General features: G+C 43.7%; 1 protein-coding gene across 1 annotated transcript; it reads right to left on the bottom strand.

The window, feature by feature from the left end:
- Nucleotides 1-4199: 4199 nt before the first annotated feature.
- Nucleotides 4200-17772, bottom strand: fkbp10a (FKBP prolyl isomerase 10a). Its single transcript, XM_072676462.1, has 10 exons — nucleotides 17333-17772; nucleotides 12028-12176; nucleotides 11752-11941; nucleotides 11503-11648; nucleotides 10065-10254; nucleotides 9103-9248; nucleotides 8778-8967; nucleotides 8455-8597; nucleotides 6493-6656; nucleotides 4200-6389 (listed from the first exon to the last, which is right to left on the bottom strand). The coding sequence occupies exons 1-10, from the start codon at nucleotides 17515-17517 to the stop codon at nucleotides 6204-6206; spliced, it is 1689 nt and encodes a 562-aa protein (XP_072532563.1). The 5' UTR covers nucleotides 17518-17772; the 3' UTR covers nucleotides 4200-6203.
- Between the last annotated feature and the right edge of the window lie 24 nt (nucleotides 17773-17796).

Here is a 17796-nt window from a genome sequence, read left to right as displayed (position 1 = left end):
AGAAGGTAAACGTAACACTGAATCAGAGAATCATTTTCACTCTGAATTAGAGAGTCGCCTTCACTCTGAACCAGATAATCTTTACATTGAATCAGAAGGTAAACGTAACACTGAATCAGAGAATCATTTTCACTCTGAATTAGAGAGTCGCCTTCACTCTGAACCAGATAATCTTCACATTGAATCAGAAGGTAAACGTAACACTGAATCAGAGAATCATTTTCACTCTGAATTAGAGAGTCGCCTTCACTCTGAACCAGATAATCTTTACATTGAATCAGAAGGTAAACGTAACACTGAATCAGAGAATCATTTTCACTCTGAATTAGAGAGTCTTCTTCACTCTGAACCAAACAATCTTCACATTGAATCAGAGGGTAAACTTCACTCTGAATCAGAGAATCATTTTCACTCTGAATTAGAGAGTCACCTTCACTATGAACCAGATAATCTTCACATTGAATCAGAAGGTAAACGTAACACTGAATCAGAGAATCATTTTCACTCTGAATTAGAGAGTCGCCTTCACTCTGAACCAGATAATCTTCACATTGAATCAGAAGATAAACGTAACACTGAATCAGAGAATCATTTTCACTCTGAATTAGAGAGTCTTCTTCACTCTGAACCAAACAATCTTCACATTGAATCAGAGGGTAAACTTCACTCTGAATCAGAGAATCATTTTCACTCTGAATTAGAGAGTCGTCTTCACTCTAAACCAAACAATCTTCACATTGAATCAGAAGGTAAACGTAACACTGAATCAGAGAATCATCTTCACTCTGAATTAGAGAGTCTTCTTCACTCTGAACCAGATAATCTTCACATTGAATCAGAGGGTAAACGTAACACTGAATCAGAGAATCATTTTCACTCTGGATTAGAGAGTCTTCTTCACTCTGAACCAGACAATCTTCACACTGAATCAGAGAATCATTTTCACTCTGGATTAGAGAGTCTTCTTCACTCTGAACCAGATAATCTTCACATTGAATCAGAAGATAAACGTAACACTGAATCAGAGAATCATTTTCACTCTGAATTAGAGAGTCTTCTTCACTCTGAACCAAACAATCTTCACATTGAATCAGAGGGTAAACTTCATTCTGAATCAGAGAATCATTTTCACTCTGAATTAGAGAGTCGTCTTCACTCTAAACCAAACAATCTTCACATTGAATCAGAAGGTAAACGTAACACTGAATCAGAGAATCATCTTCACTCTGAATTAGAGAGTCTTCTTCACTCTGAACCAGATAATCTTCACATTGAATCAGAGGGTAAACTTCACTCTGAATCAGAGAATCATTTTCACTCTGGATTAGAGAGTCTTCTTCACTCTGAACCAGACAATCTTCACATTGAATCAGAGGGTAAACTTCACTCTGAATCAGAGAATCATTTTCACTCTGAATCAGAGAATCATTTTCACTCTAAACCAGACAATCTTCACATTGAATCAGAAGGTAAACGTAACACTGAATCAGAGAATCATCTTCACTCTGAATTAGAGAGTCTTCTTCACTCTGAACCAGATAATCTTCACATTGAATCAGAGGGTAAACGTAACACTGAATCAGAGAATCATTTTCACTCTGAATTAGAGAGTCGCCTTCTCTCTGAACCAGACAATCTTCACATTGAATCAGAGGGTAAACTTCACTCTGAATCAGAGAATCATTTTCACTCTGAATTAGAGAGTCGTCTTCACTCTAAACCAGACAATCTTCACATTGATTTAGAAGGTAAACTTCACTCTGAATCAGAGAATCATTTTCACTCTGAATTAGAGAGTCGCCTTCACTCTGAACCAGGCAATTTTCACATTGAATCAGAAGGTAAACGTAACACTGAATCAGAGAATCATCTTCACTCTGAATTAGAGAGTCTTCTTCACTCTGAACCAGATAATCTTCACATTGAATCAGAGGGTAAACGTAACACTGAATCAGAAAATCATTTTCACTCTGGATTAGAGAGTCTTCTTCACTCTGAACCAGACAATCTTCACACTGAATCAGAGAATCATTTTCACTCTGGATTAGAGAGTCTTCTTCACTCTGAACCAGATAATCTTCACATTGAATCAGTGGGTAAACTTCACTCTGAATCAGAGAATCATTTTCACTCTGGATTAGAGAGTCTTCTTCACTCTGAACCAGACAATCTTCACATTGAATCAGAGGGTAAACTTCACTCTGAATCAGAGAATCATTTTCACTCTAAACCAGACAATCTTCACATTGAATCAGAAGGTAAACGTAACACTGAATCAGAGAATCATTTTCACTCTGAATTAGAGAGTCGCCTTCACTCTGAACCAGACAATCTTCACATTGAATCAGAGGGTAAACTTCACTCTGAATCAGAGAATCATTTTCACTCTGAATTAGAGAGTCGTCTTTACTCTAAACCAGACAATCTTCACATTGATTTAGAAGGTAAACTTCACTCTGAATCAGAGAATCATTTTCACTCTGAATTAGAGAGTCGCCTTCACTCTGAACCAGATAATCTTCACATTGAATCAGAAGGTAAACGTAACACTGAATCAGAGAATCATTTTCACTCTGAGTTAGAGAGTCATCTTCACTCTGAACAAGATAATCTTCACATTGAATCAGAAGGTAAACGTAACACTGAATCAGAGAATCATTTTTACTCTGAGTTAGAGAGTCATCTTCACTCTGAACAAGACAATCTTCACATTGAATCAGAGAGTTATCTTCACCATGCATCAGTCAGAGAATCTTCTTTATGCTGAATCTGAAACAGAAAATAATCTTCACTCTGAACTAGAGAATCTTCTTAATGCTGAATCAGAAGGTAACCTTCACATTGAGTACTTTAAATTCTTTATTCTGAATCAAAGACTGAATTAGTCAGCTCCCATTGTGTGCACTTTCTACAGAGGTGCCTTAAAGAGCATCCTAATCAGCTGCATCACTGTGTGGTATGGCGTCTGCACCGCATCCTGCCATAAGACCTTCCAGTGCATTGTGAGAACAGCTGAGAAGATTGTCTGCACCTCTTTCCCCTCCCTACTTGATAACACAGCACCAGTGCCACACAGAAAGCCCTCTGCATGGCAGGTGACCCTACCCGCTACACAGCTTCTTCTGCCTGCTGCCATCAGGGAGTAGACTGCGGAGTCTCCAGGCTAGAACCAGCACACTGAGGAACAGCTCGGATCCTGCACACCAGCAACACACAGAAACTCAGTACTGAACTCTGCATTATCAGGAACTGGTTATGAACACGCCACTTTAAGAATCTATAAGCTTCAGTTTGCACTAACCTGCTGCATATGTCAGTTTACTTTTTCAAGTAATTACAGGGAGCTCTATACATATACTTTATGTATAGAGCTTTACTCTGAATCAAAGAGTCACCTTTACTCTGAATTGAATAATCCTCTTCACACTGAATCAGAGTCATATTCACACTAAATCAGTCTTGTTCACTCTGGATCAGTGTCATCTTCACCCTGAATTAGTCATATTTACATTGAATCAGTCTACACTCAGAATTAGTCACACTCAATTCACACTCATTTCATTCTTTAGAAATGTTTAGAAAAGTAAATTTGGTGGTACAGCAATATACCATCATTGTCCAATAAAAAAAATCTATCTCCAATATGGGGACTAGTTTAGAGTTTAGAGTTGGAGTTAGACTTTAGGAGAGTTTATTTCAAGATGTTTAGAGGCAGCTACATGGTTCAACCAATGGAGAAAACTAAAAATGCACAAAAACAGAGATACATGTTTTTCATTGGACAACAGCGAAGTTCAGTAAATCATTGCATAGGATTACCTACAATTTAAGGACTAAATTAATCTTAATTAAACATTCTTTATGTAGTACATTACATTAGAATTATTGTAGTGGGTTTATTCATTTAGATTATGTTAAACATATTCAACATATTTTCACTGCTATATAACCCATCACTCTGCATCAGTGTACTTCAACCCTCAACCTAGAGTCCAATCAAATCTAACATTCATCCAATCAGCACGTCTAAAGGCAGTGGTTAGTTTGGAACAGGAGGGATGGATTAGGGTTACATCCAAAGTCCACAGTAAGGAGCCTCTCCAATGCGGAGTTGGAGACCAGTGCAGGGTATTAATGTTTATATCTGTGTGAGATTTGTCTGAAATAATAATAATACAGTTACATAATTCAGAAACTGATCAGTTTAAAGGATTTTATTGGAAAATATTTTGTCTGTTTTACAGTTTGACACAATAAGGCACTTATTAACACACAGGTTCTCATATTCCCAACGTTTACGTCCTCAACCACTCCCGACCCGATAAACGCCAACACTCCTGCTGTCCTGAATCTGACAAAGACGGCAAATCCAGGCCTAGAAAGTAAAAACCCACCAACTTACAACCCAGCTGCAGCAGATCCATCCAGGCTGTTGGAACAAAATCCTGGATTTTCACCTTTGGACCTGGATTTGCCACCTCGGGAATCTGATCCTCAGTGAGAGGAACACAAACACTGATTAACTCCGACACACCACCATCACTGAGGGGCTTTAGCGAATCCTCCTGATTGATCAAATAAAGCTTCAGTTCCTAAAGGGTCCCGCACTGATGCTTATAGACTATGGCTCATGACTGCAGCTCTGCTGTCAGTAACGTTAGTAGGGTCTTTATTTATAAATCATCTCAGAGTCAGAGATCTGATCTAGGATCTGTTCTTTAGAGAGGAATCTGATCCCAGATCAGGTCTACAGAAGCTTTATGACTGTAAACTCAGGCTGGACAGCGATGGTGGTTCTGCCAGTAGGAGGCGTCTCCACCCAACATTCCTGTAAATACTGAAGCTCTCTCCTGCTCTCCACTTTAAAGGCCTCTTAAATCAGGATGGACAGATTTCCTGATCCAAAGGTTTACAAAAGTTTCTGAAGTGTTGAAAGTATTCCGGAGTACTGGAAATAATCTGGAGTACTCCGAAACGTATAATAGTTAAATAGTGTTTAAAATATCCTGGACTGTTCTGAACGGTTCCAGAGTTTTTCTGGAGGGTTCGAAATGTTCTGGAATTTGGCAAAGCATTCAGGAGTGCTCTAAAGTGGTCCAGAATGTTCTGAATCTAGATTATTCTGGAACATTTCACAATACTATGGAACATTTTATGAATGTTCCGAAAATGTTCCTGATTGTTCCAAAATGTTCTGAAGTGTTCTAAATGTTTCGGATTATTGGAAATATTCTGGAGTGCTCTGAAGTGTTAAAAGTGTTACAGAGTGTTTGAAATGTTCCGGAGTTTTGCAAAATGTTCTAAAATGTTCTGGATTGTTCTGGAACATTTCACAACACTATAAACATGTTCCAAAATATATTGAAGTGTTCCTGATTGTTCTAAAATGTTCTGATATACTGGTAACATTTCAAAGTATTCCAGAGATTTCAAAGTGTTCCAGAGCGCTCCTTGTTATGGAGTGTTTAAAATATTTTGCAAAATGTTCTAAAGTGTTCTGAAGGGTTTTGAAATGTTCAGGATGTTCTGACATTTTTTAAAAGTTCTAGATTGTTCCGGAACGTTTCACAACACCATGGAATAATTCATAAATGTGCTGAAAGTGTTACAGAGTTGTGCAAAATGTTCTGAAGGGTTCTGGATTGTTCTGGATGTTCTTAAGTGTTCTGAAACGTTCTGGATGTTCTAAAGTGTTCTGAAGGGTTCTGATTGTTCTGGATTGTTCTGGATGTTCTTAAGTGTTCTGAAATGTTCTGGATTGTTCTGGATGTTCTAAAGTGTTCTGGATGTTCTAAAGTGTTCTGGAGGGTTCTGGGTTGTTCTGGATTGTTCTGGCATTTTTCTAAAAGTTTTGGAACATTTCACAACACTACAGAACATTTCAGAAATATTCCACAATTAGTTGAATTGTTCCTGAATGCTGTACAGTGTTGTGAGCTGGTGTGTGTGAGAGTGTGTGAGGGTAGTTAGTGAGAGGGGGGGGTGATGGTAGATATTCTGGGGTGATAAATGTTCTGCATGCTCTGGTTAAACTGAGGGATACGTTTTACTGAAGATGTTTCCAAGAGGAGATGTTTAAACTGATGGATCTGGAGCTCCTCTCTCTGGCACGTCCATCAGGTCCATCACGCTGTAGGTCTGTGAGTGGGATTGTGTGTGTATGTGTGTGTTTGTGTGTGTGTGTGTGTGTGTGTGTATGTGTGTTATAACTCCTCGTGGTCTGGGATTTCTCCGTGGTCTGTCTGCACTCGGAGTTCGTTTGCTGTGATCTTGCCGTCAGAGTTCTGATCCTGATTGGTGAACATGTCACTGATGATGATGTCACTGTCCACCCCAGGCCTCAGCCGACCTCTGCCCTCTGACACCTGCAGCTTTATAAACTGTATAAACTACACACACACACACACACACACACACACACACACACAGGTGAGGATGAGTAAATGCATATTCAGGACAGAAGCTCTGATAGCAGTGTGTGTGTCCCCGCACCTCCTCTAAGGGCACCTCCTGGTCGTTGTTGAGGTCCATAGCAGGAAACAGAGGTTCTGGACTGTCCTCCAGCCACAGGAACAGATACCCCTCAGGAACGCCCTTCTGCAGCTCCAGCAGCTCCAGTTCGAACAGCAGCACCGCACTGCTGGGCACTCCTGAGCCTGCAGAGGGCGCAGCAGAGTCAGACAGGCAGGACAGAACATTACTGTGTTACTAATGCAGAGGAACATGAGCAGAAAGACTCACAGCAACGTCTGACCAACCAGCTACAAACACAACATTACATAATCATACAAGCGGGACTTCAGGAGGAGTCCACAGCTGCAGAAACGCTTCAGGCTGGGCTGGTTTCCACACTGACACCAGACTGGACCATTGCAGAGATGGGAAATTCTGCCAAACCGCAATGGCCTGCCAGGACGTTCCCACAAAAGTTGAACAACCTAAACTGCCGTTAATCTCAGCGCTGGAATGAACTGGATGTTGAGTTTTTAGGGAGCATGGAACAGCTTGTAGTTCCAGCTCTCCTTTGATCATCCCAGGTTTTGGTGAACAGAAGTCCCAGTGATGTTTTTGGCCTTCAGTCGCTGTTTACAGCAGTTCTGCAGAGGCACAGCATCACATACCATCAATACACTCCACCCCTGACCTGCAGAAACACCTCAACCAAGCTGAGACCGTCCATCAGAGCCAGTGGCATTCACAGAACAGAACTTCAGTCTGGGTCTCCAGCCAATCTGGAGATGCTGGTAGCATTCACTCCCCTCTTGATAGGTACCATCAACAAGCAACGGCTAAGATCTCAAGTTCTAGGTCCTCTTGAGAGGCAATCAGCATCAGGCCTCACTTCCCAGAATCAGATGAAGAAGGCTTGCTCAAGGCCATCCTGAGGAACTGTCAGGAATCCACAGCTGGAGAGTTTGCTGTGGAGCTGTGAAAGAACTCTATAAGCAGGACAGATCCCTGTCTTTACCAGCTGTGACGAATGAGTGGAACAAAGTGCAACAAGATGCTGCTGAAGAAAGACCACAGCTGTTCAACGACTCCAAGAAAGAATGGGACCAGAGACCTCATCCTGCAAGTGTGTTCCAGACAGTTCCGGCCCAGGCCACAAACTCTTTCTGACTTTGCTGTTGGACATCCGAGCCAATCCTCATCTGTGGTGGGAAAACAATGCAAACCCATCCTTACAGGACGCCTTTGACTCAGTCCTGGGGGTCACTCAGATCAGTGTTTCTCAAACCTGGTCCTGGGGGCCACTGTCCTGCACTTTTTAGCATTTTATCTGCTCCCAAAACACCTGATCCAACCAATCGGCTGATGAACAGCCCATTATTAAGGTATATGGGGAGGGGTGTTGAAGCAGGAAAAGCACCAAAAAAGGTGCCAGGCTTTTTTCAAGATGTGCAAGACAAGCCTTTTTGATCTTTTTGGTCAGCAGTGGTCATCTTGCAACCATTTCTGCCCAGTGTCTTTCTTACTGTGGAATCGTGTACATTGACCTCAACCCTCAATGTGGTCTACGATTTCCTGAATCGGTAGAGTCCCCCCTTGCATCTCGGCCACATTGTACATGAGTTACGAGGCTATGCAGATGAATCAAGATAGGATTTGTGTGTCCATCTACGTTTTGTGTAAACCTGACCAATTCAGGGCCTAAAGCAATTCGTCCACATGAGTAAAGGGCAGTTCAACTCCTGGTCTGGAACTAAGGTATACTCTCTGCATCTCGTGTAAACAGGTCCTCAAGTGAACTTGTTGAGCCCTATAATCCACCACACTCCCTTCTTTTACATGGTATTAATCTCTTTAACTAGAACGACTACATCAGGGAGCATTAGGGAGCATTAGGGAGCTTCCAAGCTTTTGGTTAACTGCTAGCATGCTGCAGAGTTCCCAGTTCCTGGTGGTGGATCACCTCAATGGTTTTATTGTATTTGGTGATAACACTGATCTCACCTCCGTCTTGTCCGTGGCCGAAGTGTGGCGGGATGATGACTTCCCTGCGTTCGCCTACGCACATGCCCTGTAGACCCTTCTCCAAACCTTCGATTATCTTGCCCTGACCAAGAGTGACCTGTGGAGGCCTGGCGTAGTCGTCCCTGTGGAGAGGCAGCAGCACCAGAACTCATAAGCCAGCCTCATTTGGGAATTCTCTGTTCCACCTTAAATGGTGCAGCAGTTACATTCTGGCACCTTAGGCATTAGAACATTAGAACGTCCTAAAATGTGTGTGTGTGTGTGTGTGTGTGTGTGTGTGTGTGTGTGTGTGCATGCATTACGATGAGTAGAGGCGTGTTCCGTCCAGCAGGGAGCAGTTGTAGCGGTAGGTGATGAGGTCGTTGTTGGTACCGATGGTGCTGCAGTCCCGCGGAGCATGAGTGACCCGGACTTCCACCGGGTCAGACGGGTTGTGGAAGTCGATGATGTGGACATCAAAGGTCAGCACAGCCGACCCTGGGATTATAGAACCTGCAGGAAAAGCAGACAGTGAATGCAGTGGGGGAGTAAATGTGTGTATGTGTGTGTGTAAATGTGTGTGTGTGTGTGTGTGTGTGTGAGTGTGTGTGTGTATGTGTGTGTGTGTGTGTGCGCACTTGTGTGTACCTGTCCCGTTCTCTCCGTAGGCCAGGTGAGGCGGGATGATGACCCGTCTCCTCTCCCCCATACAAACTCCTTGCAGAGCTTTGTCCATCCCAGCGATCACATGACCCAGACCAATGTAGGTGTTGTAGGTCTGGTTCCGCTTATAGCTGGGTGTGTGTGTGTGTGTGTGTGTGTGTGTGTCAGACAGAGATTGAGAGAGTGAGGGAAAGAGAAGCATCATTGTCACAAAGTGTAGTAGTAAATGGGGCGGTCACTAATTTTCCAAATAGTTCCATTAATATTCCTAATGTTATCACTAATATTCCTAATAGTTTCATAAATGCATCATATTTTATTTTCCAAATAGTTTGTTTCATTAATATCTCTAATACTTTCTTACATTTTCCAGAAAACTTTTGTTAATATTCCCAGTGCTTTTACTAACATTTTTAATTGTGTTATTAATATTTCCACACTTTTTCTCATTCTTCAAAATAAGGTTTTTTCATTCTCACAAAATGTTCTGGTGCTTCTACAAATGCAGTGAATACTTGTATTAATATTGCTGATGCCGTCGCTAGCTATTTATATTTTAGCAATTTCACAAATGTTCTAAATAGCATAATATATTACCAATGCTGTTACTTATTAATCAATCGATCAAGTTTATTTATAGCTCTTTTAACAATAGGAGACACGAAACAGCTTAACAGAAACCCAAGTAAACCAATGGCAACAGTAACAAGGAAAAACTCCTGCCGGTAATATTCAGAACAGCTTCATTAATATTCCTAATTGTCAGTAATATTCAAAATAGCTTCACTAATATTCCTAATGTTGTCCCAAGTGAGCAAGCCAATGGCAACAGTGACAGGGAAAAACTGTTATTATTATGAATAGCTTCATTAATATTCCTAATATTGTCACTAATATTCCAAATAGAATGAGAAAGAGAGATAGAAGATAAGAAGATAGAAGATCACCTGGAGTCGAAGGGCGTTCCATCCTGGAAGGTTCCATTGTAGTGGTAACGGATGTAGTCTCCGGCCTGCGTTTTTCTCCTGCAGGGCTGCGGGACGTCCTGCACCTCCACCTGAACGTCATCCTTCACGTTAAACACATCCACCAGCAGCACGTCGAAGATCACCGTCGCATACGCCGGGACCTTCAAGCCTGCTCAAGAAAAATCAATACAACACACTGCCGGATGTGTTACACGCACGTGCACACACACATACATACACACAGCTAAACTACACAATGACATTCTTACTAGAGGTGTAAGAAAACACTGATATACCGAAGTATCATAATATTATGATTTGCAGTACTGTATTGATACAGTAACAGTATTGATTATTAATAAATAGTTTAGATGCAGAGATTGGTGGCAGACAGTGGTTCATTTAATGTTATGTTTGAACATCTGACCACTAGATGGCAGTGTTTTCAGCCATAACATTTGTGCCACCTGCCTAATTTCGAGTAGGCCCCACTTGTACTGCCACAACAGACCGGACCATTGACTTCACATAACCTCTGAAGGTGTCCTGTAGTACCACCAAGATGTTAGCAGGAGGTCCTTTAAGTCCTGTAAATTGTGAGGTGGGGCTTCCATGAGCAATTCCATGACCCGGTCACTGGTTCACCGGTTGTCCTTCCTTGGAGGAAGATTTTGGTAGATACTGACCACTGCATACCAGGAAAACCCCACAAGACCTGCCTGATGTTCTGGAGATGTTCTGACCCAGTCATTGTCTAGATGTCTCAGATTCTTACGCTTGCTTCAGCACTTTCAAGAACTGACTGTTCACTCACTGCCTTGACAGGAGACACTGTAGATTCTGGCTTATAGATGGGGGTTCTTGGTGGTTGGGGGTCTCTTGGGGGTTCCTTCTCACTGGGTGAGTGCTTTTTTACATTCCTAATGACTTGGGGGTTCTGTAACCTGTGGTTTTTGACTTCACACTCCTGTATGTACTGTCGCCAAAGTGTGAAGAGATATGGTTGGCGCTCCCGTAGACTCCTGAAGGTCCTCTACTGGGAAGAGGGCCATTCATGAGATTGTTCAGGGGGTCTGGACCACCCGCTGCAGACTCTTAGAGCTCTGAGAGGAGCAGTTTCTGGACCAGAGCCTCAGAGTTCACCATTGCTGATGTTGTGTTTTCTTAACCAGCTGTGTTCTGGGACCAGGTGAGAGTGGTGGCATGTCCCGCCCTTAGTTTAGGGGTGGGACAGTTGTGTTAAATGCTGAGCTGTAAATAATGACCAGCAATTTCATACAGCTGTCTGCTCTCGTGGTGTTTTTAGAGCTGGGTGAAGGACAGAGCAGGCTTGTGTGGATTGGTTCGGTCAATAAACAAACTAAAGGGTGTGTCTGTAGCCTGTAGTTATGGGTGATAGGTGGTGCAGTGTGTGTACCGTATCCTTTCTCTCCGTAGGCCAGAAATGGTGGGATGATGATGGAGCGTCTCTCTCCGATGCACATTCCCAGCAGCCCCTCGTCCATCCCTTTAATCAGGTCACCCTCACCCACATACGTGTCGTACGTCACGTTCCTCCAGTAACTGCAGGACAACAACACACAGCTGTAGTGGTGTTTTACATTGTGTGTGTGTGTGTGTGTGTGTGTGTGTGTGTGTGTGTGTGTGTGTGTGCGCGCGTGCGTACCTGGAATCGAACACAGTGCCGTTCAGTAAGGAACCGTTGTAGTGGTATCTGATGAAGTCGCTGCGCTGAGCTGACCGCCTGCAGCTCTCCGGCCGGAGCAGCGTCCGAGTCTCTGCTTTATCCGCTTCGTTCCAAACATCCAACAGCAACACATCGAACACCAGCGTCGTGTCCGGAGGAATGACTGACCCTGAGAGAGCGAGAGAGAGTAAAGTGTAAAGACTGGACCGCAGTGGTTGGGGTGTAAAGACTGAAGAGTGTAAAGGGTAAAGTTACCTGCTCCAGCCACGCCGTACGCCAGGTGGGGGGGGATGGTGATTTTTCTCCGCTCGTTCACACACATTCCCAGAACTCCTTTATCCAAACCAGGAATTACTTTACTCTCTAAACCCACCTGCCCCATAAACGGAGCTCCTTTATCTAAACTACAAAGAGAAAGAGAGAGAGAGAGAGAGAGAGAGAGAGAGAGAGAGAGAGAGAGAGAGAGAGAGAATGGGTTACTAAGAGATGGGGATACTGAATCACAGGGTTACTAAGTAATCGTATAACTGAAGAACGTTACTAAATGACTGAGTTACTATGTAACCGGGGTTACTGAATGATCGGGTTGCTAAGTAACAGGGTTGCTGAGTGATAGGGTTACTAAGTAATCGTATAACTGAAGAACGGAGTTACTGAGTGACTGGGGTTACTGAATGATCGGGTTGCTAAGTAACAGGGTTGCTGAGTGACAGGGTTACTAAGTAATCGTATAACTGAAGAACGGAGTTACTGAGTGACTGAGTTACTATGTAACCGGGGTAACTGAATGATCAGGTTGCTAAGTAACAGGGTTGCTGAGTGACAGGGTTACTAAGTAATCGTACAACTGAAGAACGGAGTTACTGAGTGACTGGGGTTACTGAATGATCGGGTTGCTAAGTAACAGGGTTGCTGAGTGACAGGGTTACTAAGTAATCGTATAACTGAAGAACAGGGTTACTGAGCGACCGAGTTACTATGTAACCAGGGTTACTGAATGATCAGGTTGCTAAGTAACAGGGTTCTTGAGTGACAGAGCCGCTGAACGGTCTGAAGCACTGGGTTACTGAGGGACTGTATAACTGAAGGACTGGGTTACTGAGGGACTGTATAACTGAAGGACTGGGTTACTGAGGGATTGTATAAATGAAGGACTGGGTTACTAAGGGATGTATAACTAAAGGACTGGGTTACTAGGGGATTGTATAACTGTAGGACTGGGTTACTGAGGGATTGTATAACTGAAGCACTGGGTTACTGTGGGATTGTATAACTGAAGCACTGGGTTACTGTGGGATTGTATAACTGAAGGACTGGGTTACTGAGGGATTATATAACTGACGGACTAGGTTACTGTGGGACTGTATAACTGAAGGACTGGGTTACTAAGGGATGTATAACTGACGGACTGGGTTACTGAGGGATTGTATAAATGAAGCACTGGGTTACTGAGGGATTGTATAACTGACGGACTGGGTTACTGTGGGACTGTATAACTGAAGGACTGGGTTACTAAGGGATGTATAACTGACGGACTGGGTTACTGAGGGATTGTATAAATGAAGCACTGGGTTACTGAGGGACTGTATAACTGAAGGACTGGGTTACTAAGGGATGTATAACTGACGGACTGGGTTACTGAGGGATTGTATAACTGAAGGACTGGGTTACTGAGGGATTGTATAACTGAAGCACTGGGTTACCGAGGGATTGTATAACTGAAGCACTGGGTTACCGAGGGATTGTATAACTGTAGGACTGGGTTACCGAGGGATTGTATAACTGAAGGACTGGGTTACCGAGGGATTGTATAACTGAAGGACTGGGTTACCAAGGGATTGTATAACTGACGGACTGGGTTACCGAGGGATTGTATAACTGAAGGACTGGGTTACCGAGGGATTATATAACTGAAGCACTGGGTTACCGAGGGATTGTATAACTGACGGACTGGGTTACCGAGGGATTGTATAACTGACGGACTGGGTTACCGAGGGATTGTATAACTGACGGACTGGGTTACCGAGGGATTGTATAACTGACGGACTGGGTTACCAAGGGATTGTATAACTGAAGGACTGGGTTACCAAGGGATTGTATAACTGAAGCACTGGGTTACTAAGGGATTGTATAACTGACGGACTGGTTTACTAAGGGATTGTATAACTGAAGCACTGGGTTACTGTGGGACTGTATAACTGAAGCACTGGGTTACTGAGAGACTGTATAACTGAAGCACTGGGTTACTAAGGGATTGTATAACTGTAGGACTGGGTTACTGAGGGATTGTATAACTGACGGACTGGGTTACTGAGGGATTGTATAACTGAAGCACTGGGTTACTAAGGGATTGTATAACTGAAGCACTGGGTTACTAAGGGACTGTATAACTGAAGCACTGGGTTACTAAGGGATTGTATAACTGTAGGACTGGGTTACTGAGGGATTGTATAACTGACGGACTGGGTTACTGAGGGATTGTATAACTGAAGCACTGGGTTACTAAGGGATTGTATAACTGAAGCACTGGGTTACTAAGGGATTGTATAACTGAAGGACTGGGTTACTGAGGGATTGTATAACTGAAGCACTGGGTTACTGAGGGATTGTATAACTGAAGCACTGGGTTACTGAGGGATTGTATAACTGAAGGACTGTTGCTGAGTGACAGGGTTACTAAATGACACAGTTACTGAACAACAGGGTGGCTGAGTGACTGGGTTACGTAGTGACTGGGTTACTGAATGATTGAGTTGCATTACTTAATGATGGGGTGGCTAAATGACTGGGTTCCTGGGTGATCAGGGGTACATGCACATGTGGGGCTCACATGGGTGTATCGTAGGCTAGGTAGGTTCCAGGTGGGCATTGGCTCAGACTGTACAAGTGTTATCACTGAGACCCAGTTGGGCTTCCCAATTTGGCCCCATAATTACAGCCCACCCTGATCTCAAATGGGTTCCATCTAAGACCCATGTGCAGTTTACAATCAAGATGGGGCCCATGTTTAAGCATTCCTGATCCCGTCATTGGTCCTGGTGGGTACCCATACATGGGGCCAACATTATAATCCATGGGCCAAACTTTCGGTTTCCCAGTTGGGCTAACCATACAAGCCCCACGTGGACATGTTATGTTATTTGGGAGGTCATGGAATGGTTTTCTAAGCATGTCAAAGTGGCATTAAAGTATGCAGACGTCAAAGTATGTGGACGCAAGAGACAACAGTGCAAGCGGTATGAATATTGAGCAAAACAGCGTGCATGCTGTGTCTCGTTTGCTGTAGGTATGAACCAGCCTTTACTGAGTGACTCAGCTACTGAGTGACCAGGTTACTAAATGATGGGATTCGTTACTAAATAACTACTTACTTAACTAAGAGATAGAGTTACTGGATGATGGGGTTCACTAGTGACCAGGTTACTAAATGACCGGGTTACAGAATGCTCAGATTACTGAACGACCGGGTTTCTAAACAACCAGGTTACTGAAAGACCTGGTTACTGAGTGACCAGGTTACTAAATGACCAGGTTACAGAATGCTCAGATTACTGAACGACCAGGTTTCTAAACGACCAGGTTTCTAAACGACCAGGTTTCTAAACGACCAGGTTACTGAAAGACCTGGTTACCGAATGATGGGGTTAACAGATGATGGGGTTCACTAGTGACCAGGTTACTAAATGACTGGGTTACAGAATGCTCAGATTACTGAACGACCGGGTTACTGAAAGACCTGGTTACTGAGTGACTGGGTTACCGAATGATGGGGTTAACGGATGATGGGGTTCACTAGTGACCAGGTTACTAAATGACTGGGTTACAGAATGCTCAGATTACTGAACGACCGGATTTATAAATGACCAGGTTACTTAGTGACCAGGTTACTGAAAGACCAGGTTACTGAATGATGGGGTTAACTAAGAGATAGAGTTACCGGATGATGGGGTCCACTAGTGACCAGGTTACTAAATGACCGGGTTACAGAATGCTCAGAATACTGAACGACCAGGTTTCTAAACAACCAGGTTACTGAAAGACCTGGTTACTGAGTGACTGGGTCACTAAATGATGGGGTTAACTCAGAGATAGAGTTACCGGATGATGGGGTCCACTAGTGACCAGGTTACTAAATGACCGGGTTACAGAATGCTCAGATTACTGAACGACCAGGTTTCTAAACGACCAGGTTTCTAAACGACCAGGTTTCTAAACGACCAGGTTACTGAAAGACCAGGTTACTGAAAGACCTGGTTACTGAGTGACTGGGTTACCGAATGATGGGGTTACTGAATGATGGGGTTGACTAGTGACCAGGTTACTAAATGACTGGGTTACAGAATGCTCAGATTACTGAACGACCGGATTTATAAATGACCAGGTTACTAAATGACCTGGTTACTGAGTGACTGGGTTACTAAACGATGGGGTTAACTCAGAGATAGAGTTACCGGATGATGGGGTTCACTAGTGACCAGGTTACTAAATGACCGGGTTACAGAATGCTCAGATTACTAAACGACCAGGTTACTAACTGACCAGGTTACTAGATGACTGGGTTACAGAGTGACCGGGTTACTGAACGACAAGGTAAATACGTGACAAGGTTACTAGATTACTGAATTCCAGGGCTACCAAGTAACCAGGTTACTAGATGACCTAGTTACAGAGTGACCGGGTTACTGAACAACCAGTTTACTAAACGACCAGATTACTAAACGACTGGGTTACTGAATGATGGGGTTAACTGAGAGATAGAGTTACCGGATGATGGGGTTCACTAGTGACCAGGTTACTAGATGACCAGGTTACAGAATGTTCAGATTACTGAATGACCGGATTTATAAATGACCAGGTTACTGAAAGGTTACTAAATGACCGGGTTACAGAATGCTCAGATTACTGAACGACCGGATTACTGAACGGCCACTTTACTAAACGACTGGGTTACTGAATGATGGGGTTAACTGAGAGATAGAGTTACCGGATGATGGGGTTCACTAGTGACCAGGTTACTAGATGACCGGGTTACAGAATGCTCATTCTGAATGATTACTGAACCTCCGGGTTTCTAAGCTACCAGGTTACTAGACGCCCAGATTACTTAGTGACCAGGTTCCTGAAAGACCTGGTTACTGAGTGACTGGGTTACTGAATGATGGGGTTAACTAAGAGATTGACCAGGTTACTGAATGACCAGGTTACTAGATGACCGGGTTACAGAATGCTCAGATTACTGAACGACCGGATTTCTAAACGACCAGGTTACTAAAAGACCAGGTTACTGAGTGACTGGGTTACTGAATGATGGGGTTAACTGAGTAATAGGGTTCCTGGATTATGGGGTCGACTAGTGACCGGGTTACTGAACGATCAGATCACCAGAAGCTCAGTCTGCAGTAAGACCATCTGACTACAACTAATAACACAGACAGTCAGATTATAACACTGTTATAACCACCCTGAGATGCAGAGCTGGTTCCTCCTGACGGTCTTCAATCAGCTGGGACCTGCCCAGCCCTCCTGACCCTGCAGCATGCAGGTAAACCCGTGCACTCACCTGGAGTCGAACTTGGTTCCATTGGTGAAGGTTCCGGTGTAGTGGTACCGGACATAGTCTCCCTGCTGGACCTCACGTGCACACAGTGTGGGCAAGGAGTACCGGTCAACTGTGACATCCTCCACTGGCCCGGCCCAGCACTGCACACACAGAACAAGACACATACACACACTCCTCACATCCATCTCTCTCTCTCTCTCTTACACACACACACACACACCAAAACTCACACTCCAACAACAATACACACACACACACACACACACACACACACACACACTGGACCCCTCAATGTCCTCCTAGCCCCTTCTTCTGCTCTTTTCTCACCCTTCTCTCTCTCTATCTCCCACTCTCCCTCTTTCCCTACCTCTCTCTACCCCGTCCTGAAAGTTAAAGCCCACAATTGCAGCCCTGCAGAGCGCCCTGAGATCATCTCTACAGTGACGTATGTCCGGGGGACGACC

Source organism: Salminus brasiliensis, chromosome 3 (assembly GCF_030463535.1).
Source record: "Salminus brasiliensis chromosome 3, fSalBra1.hap2, whole genome shotgun sequence".
NCBI classification, from domain to species: Eukaryota; Metazoa; Chordata; class Actinopteri; order Characiformes; family Bryconidae; genus Salminus; species Salminus brasiliensis.
Note: the sequence above shows the minus strand (reverse complement) of the source record. Positions and strands in the feature narration are given on the sequence as shown.

Bases quoted from the DNA above. Each gene is read 5' to 3' on its own strand.
- fkbp10a (XM_072676462.1), bottom strand. From the start codon at position 17,517: ATGGATGTGAGGAGTGTGTGTATGTGTCTTGTTCTGTGTGTGCAGTGC. The intron at 11,649-11,751 runs GTACGCACGCGC...GTTGTCCTGCAG, and splicing joins GGCACTGTGTTCGATTCCAG to TTACTGGAGGAACGTGACGT. The intron at 6,657-8,454 runs GTGAGATCAGTG...CGCCCTCTGCAG, and splicing joins CGGCCACGGACAAGACGGAG to GCTCAGGAGTGCCCAGCAGT.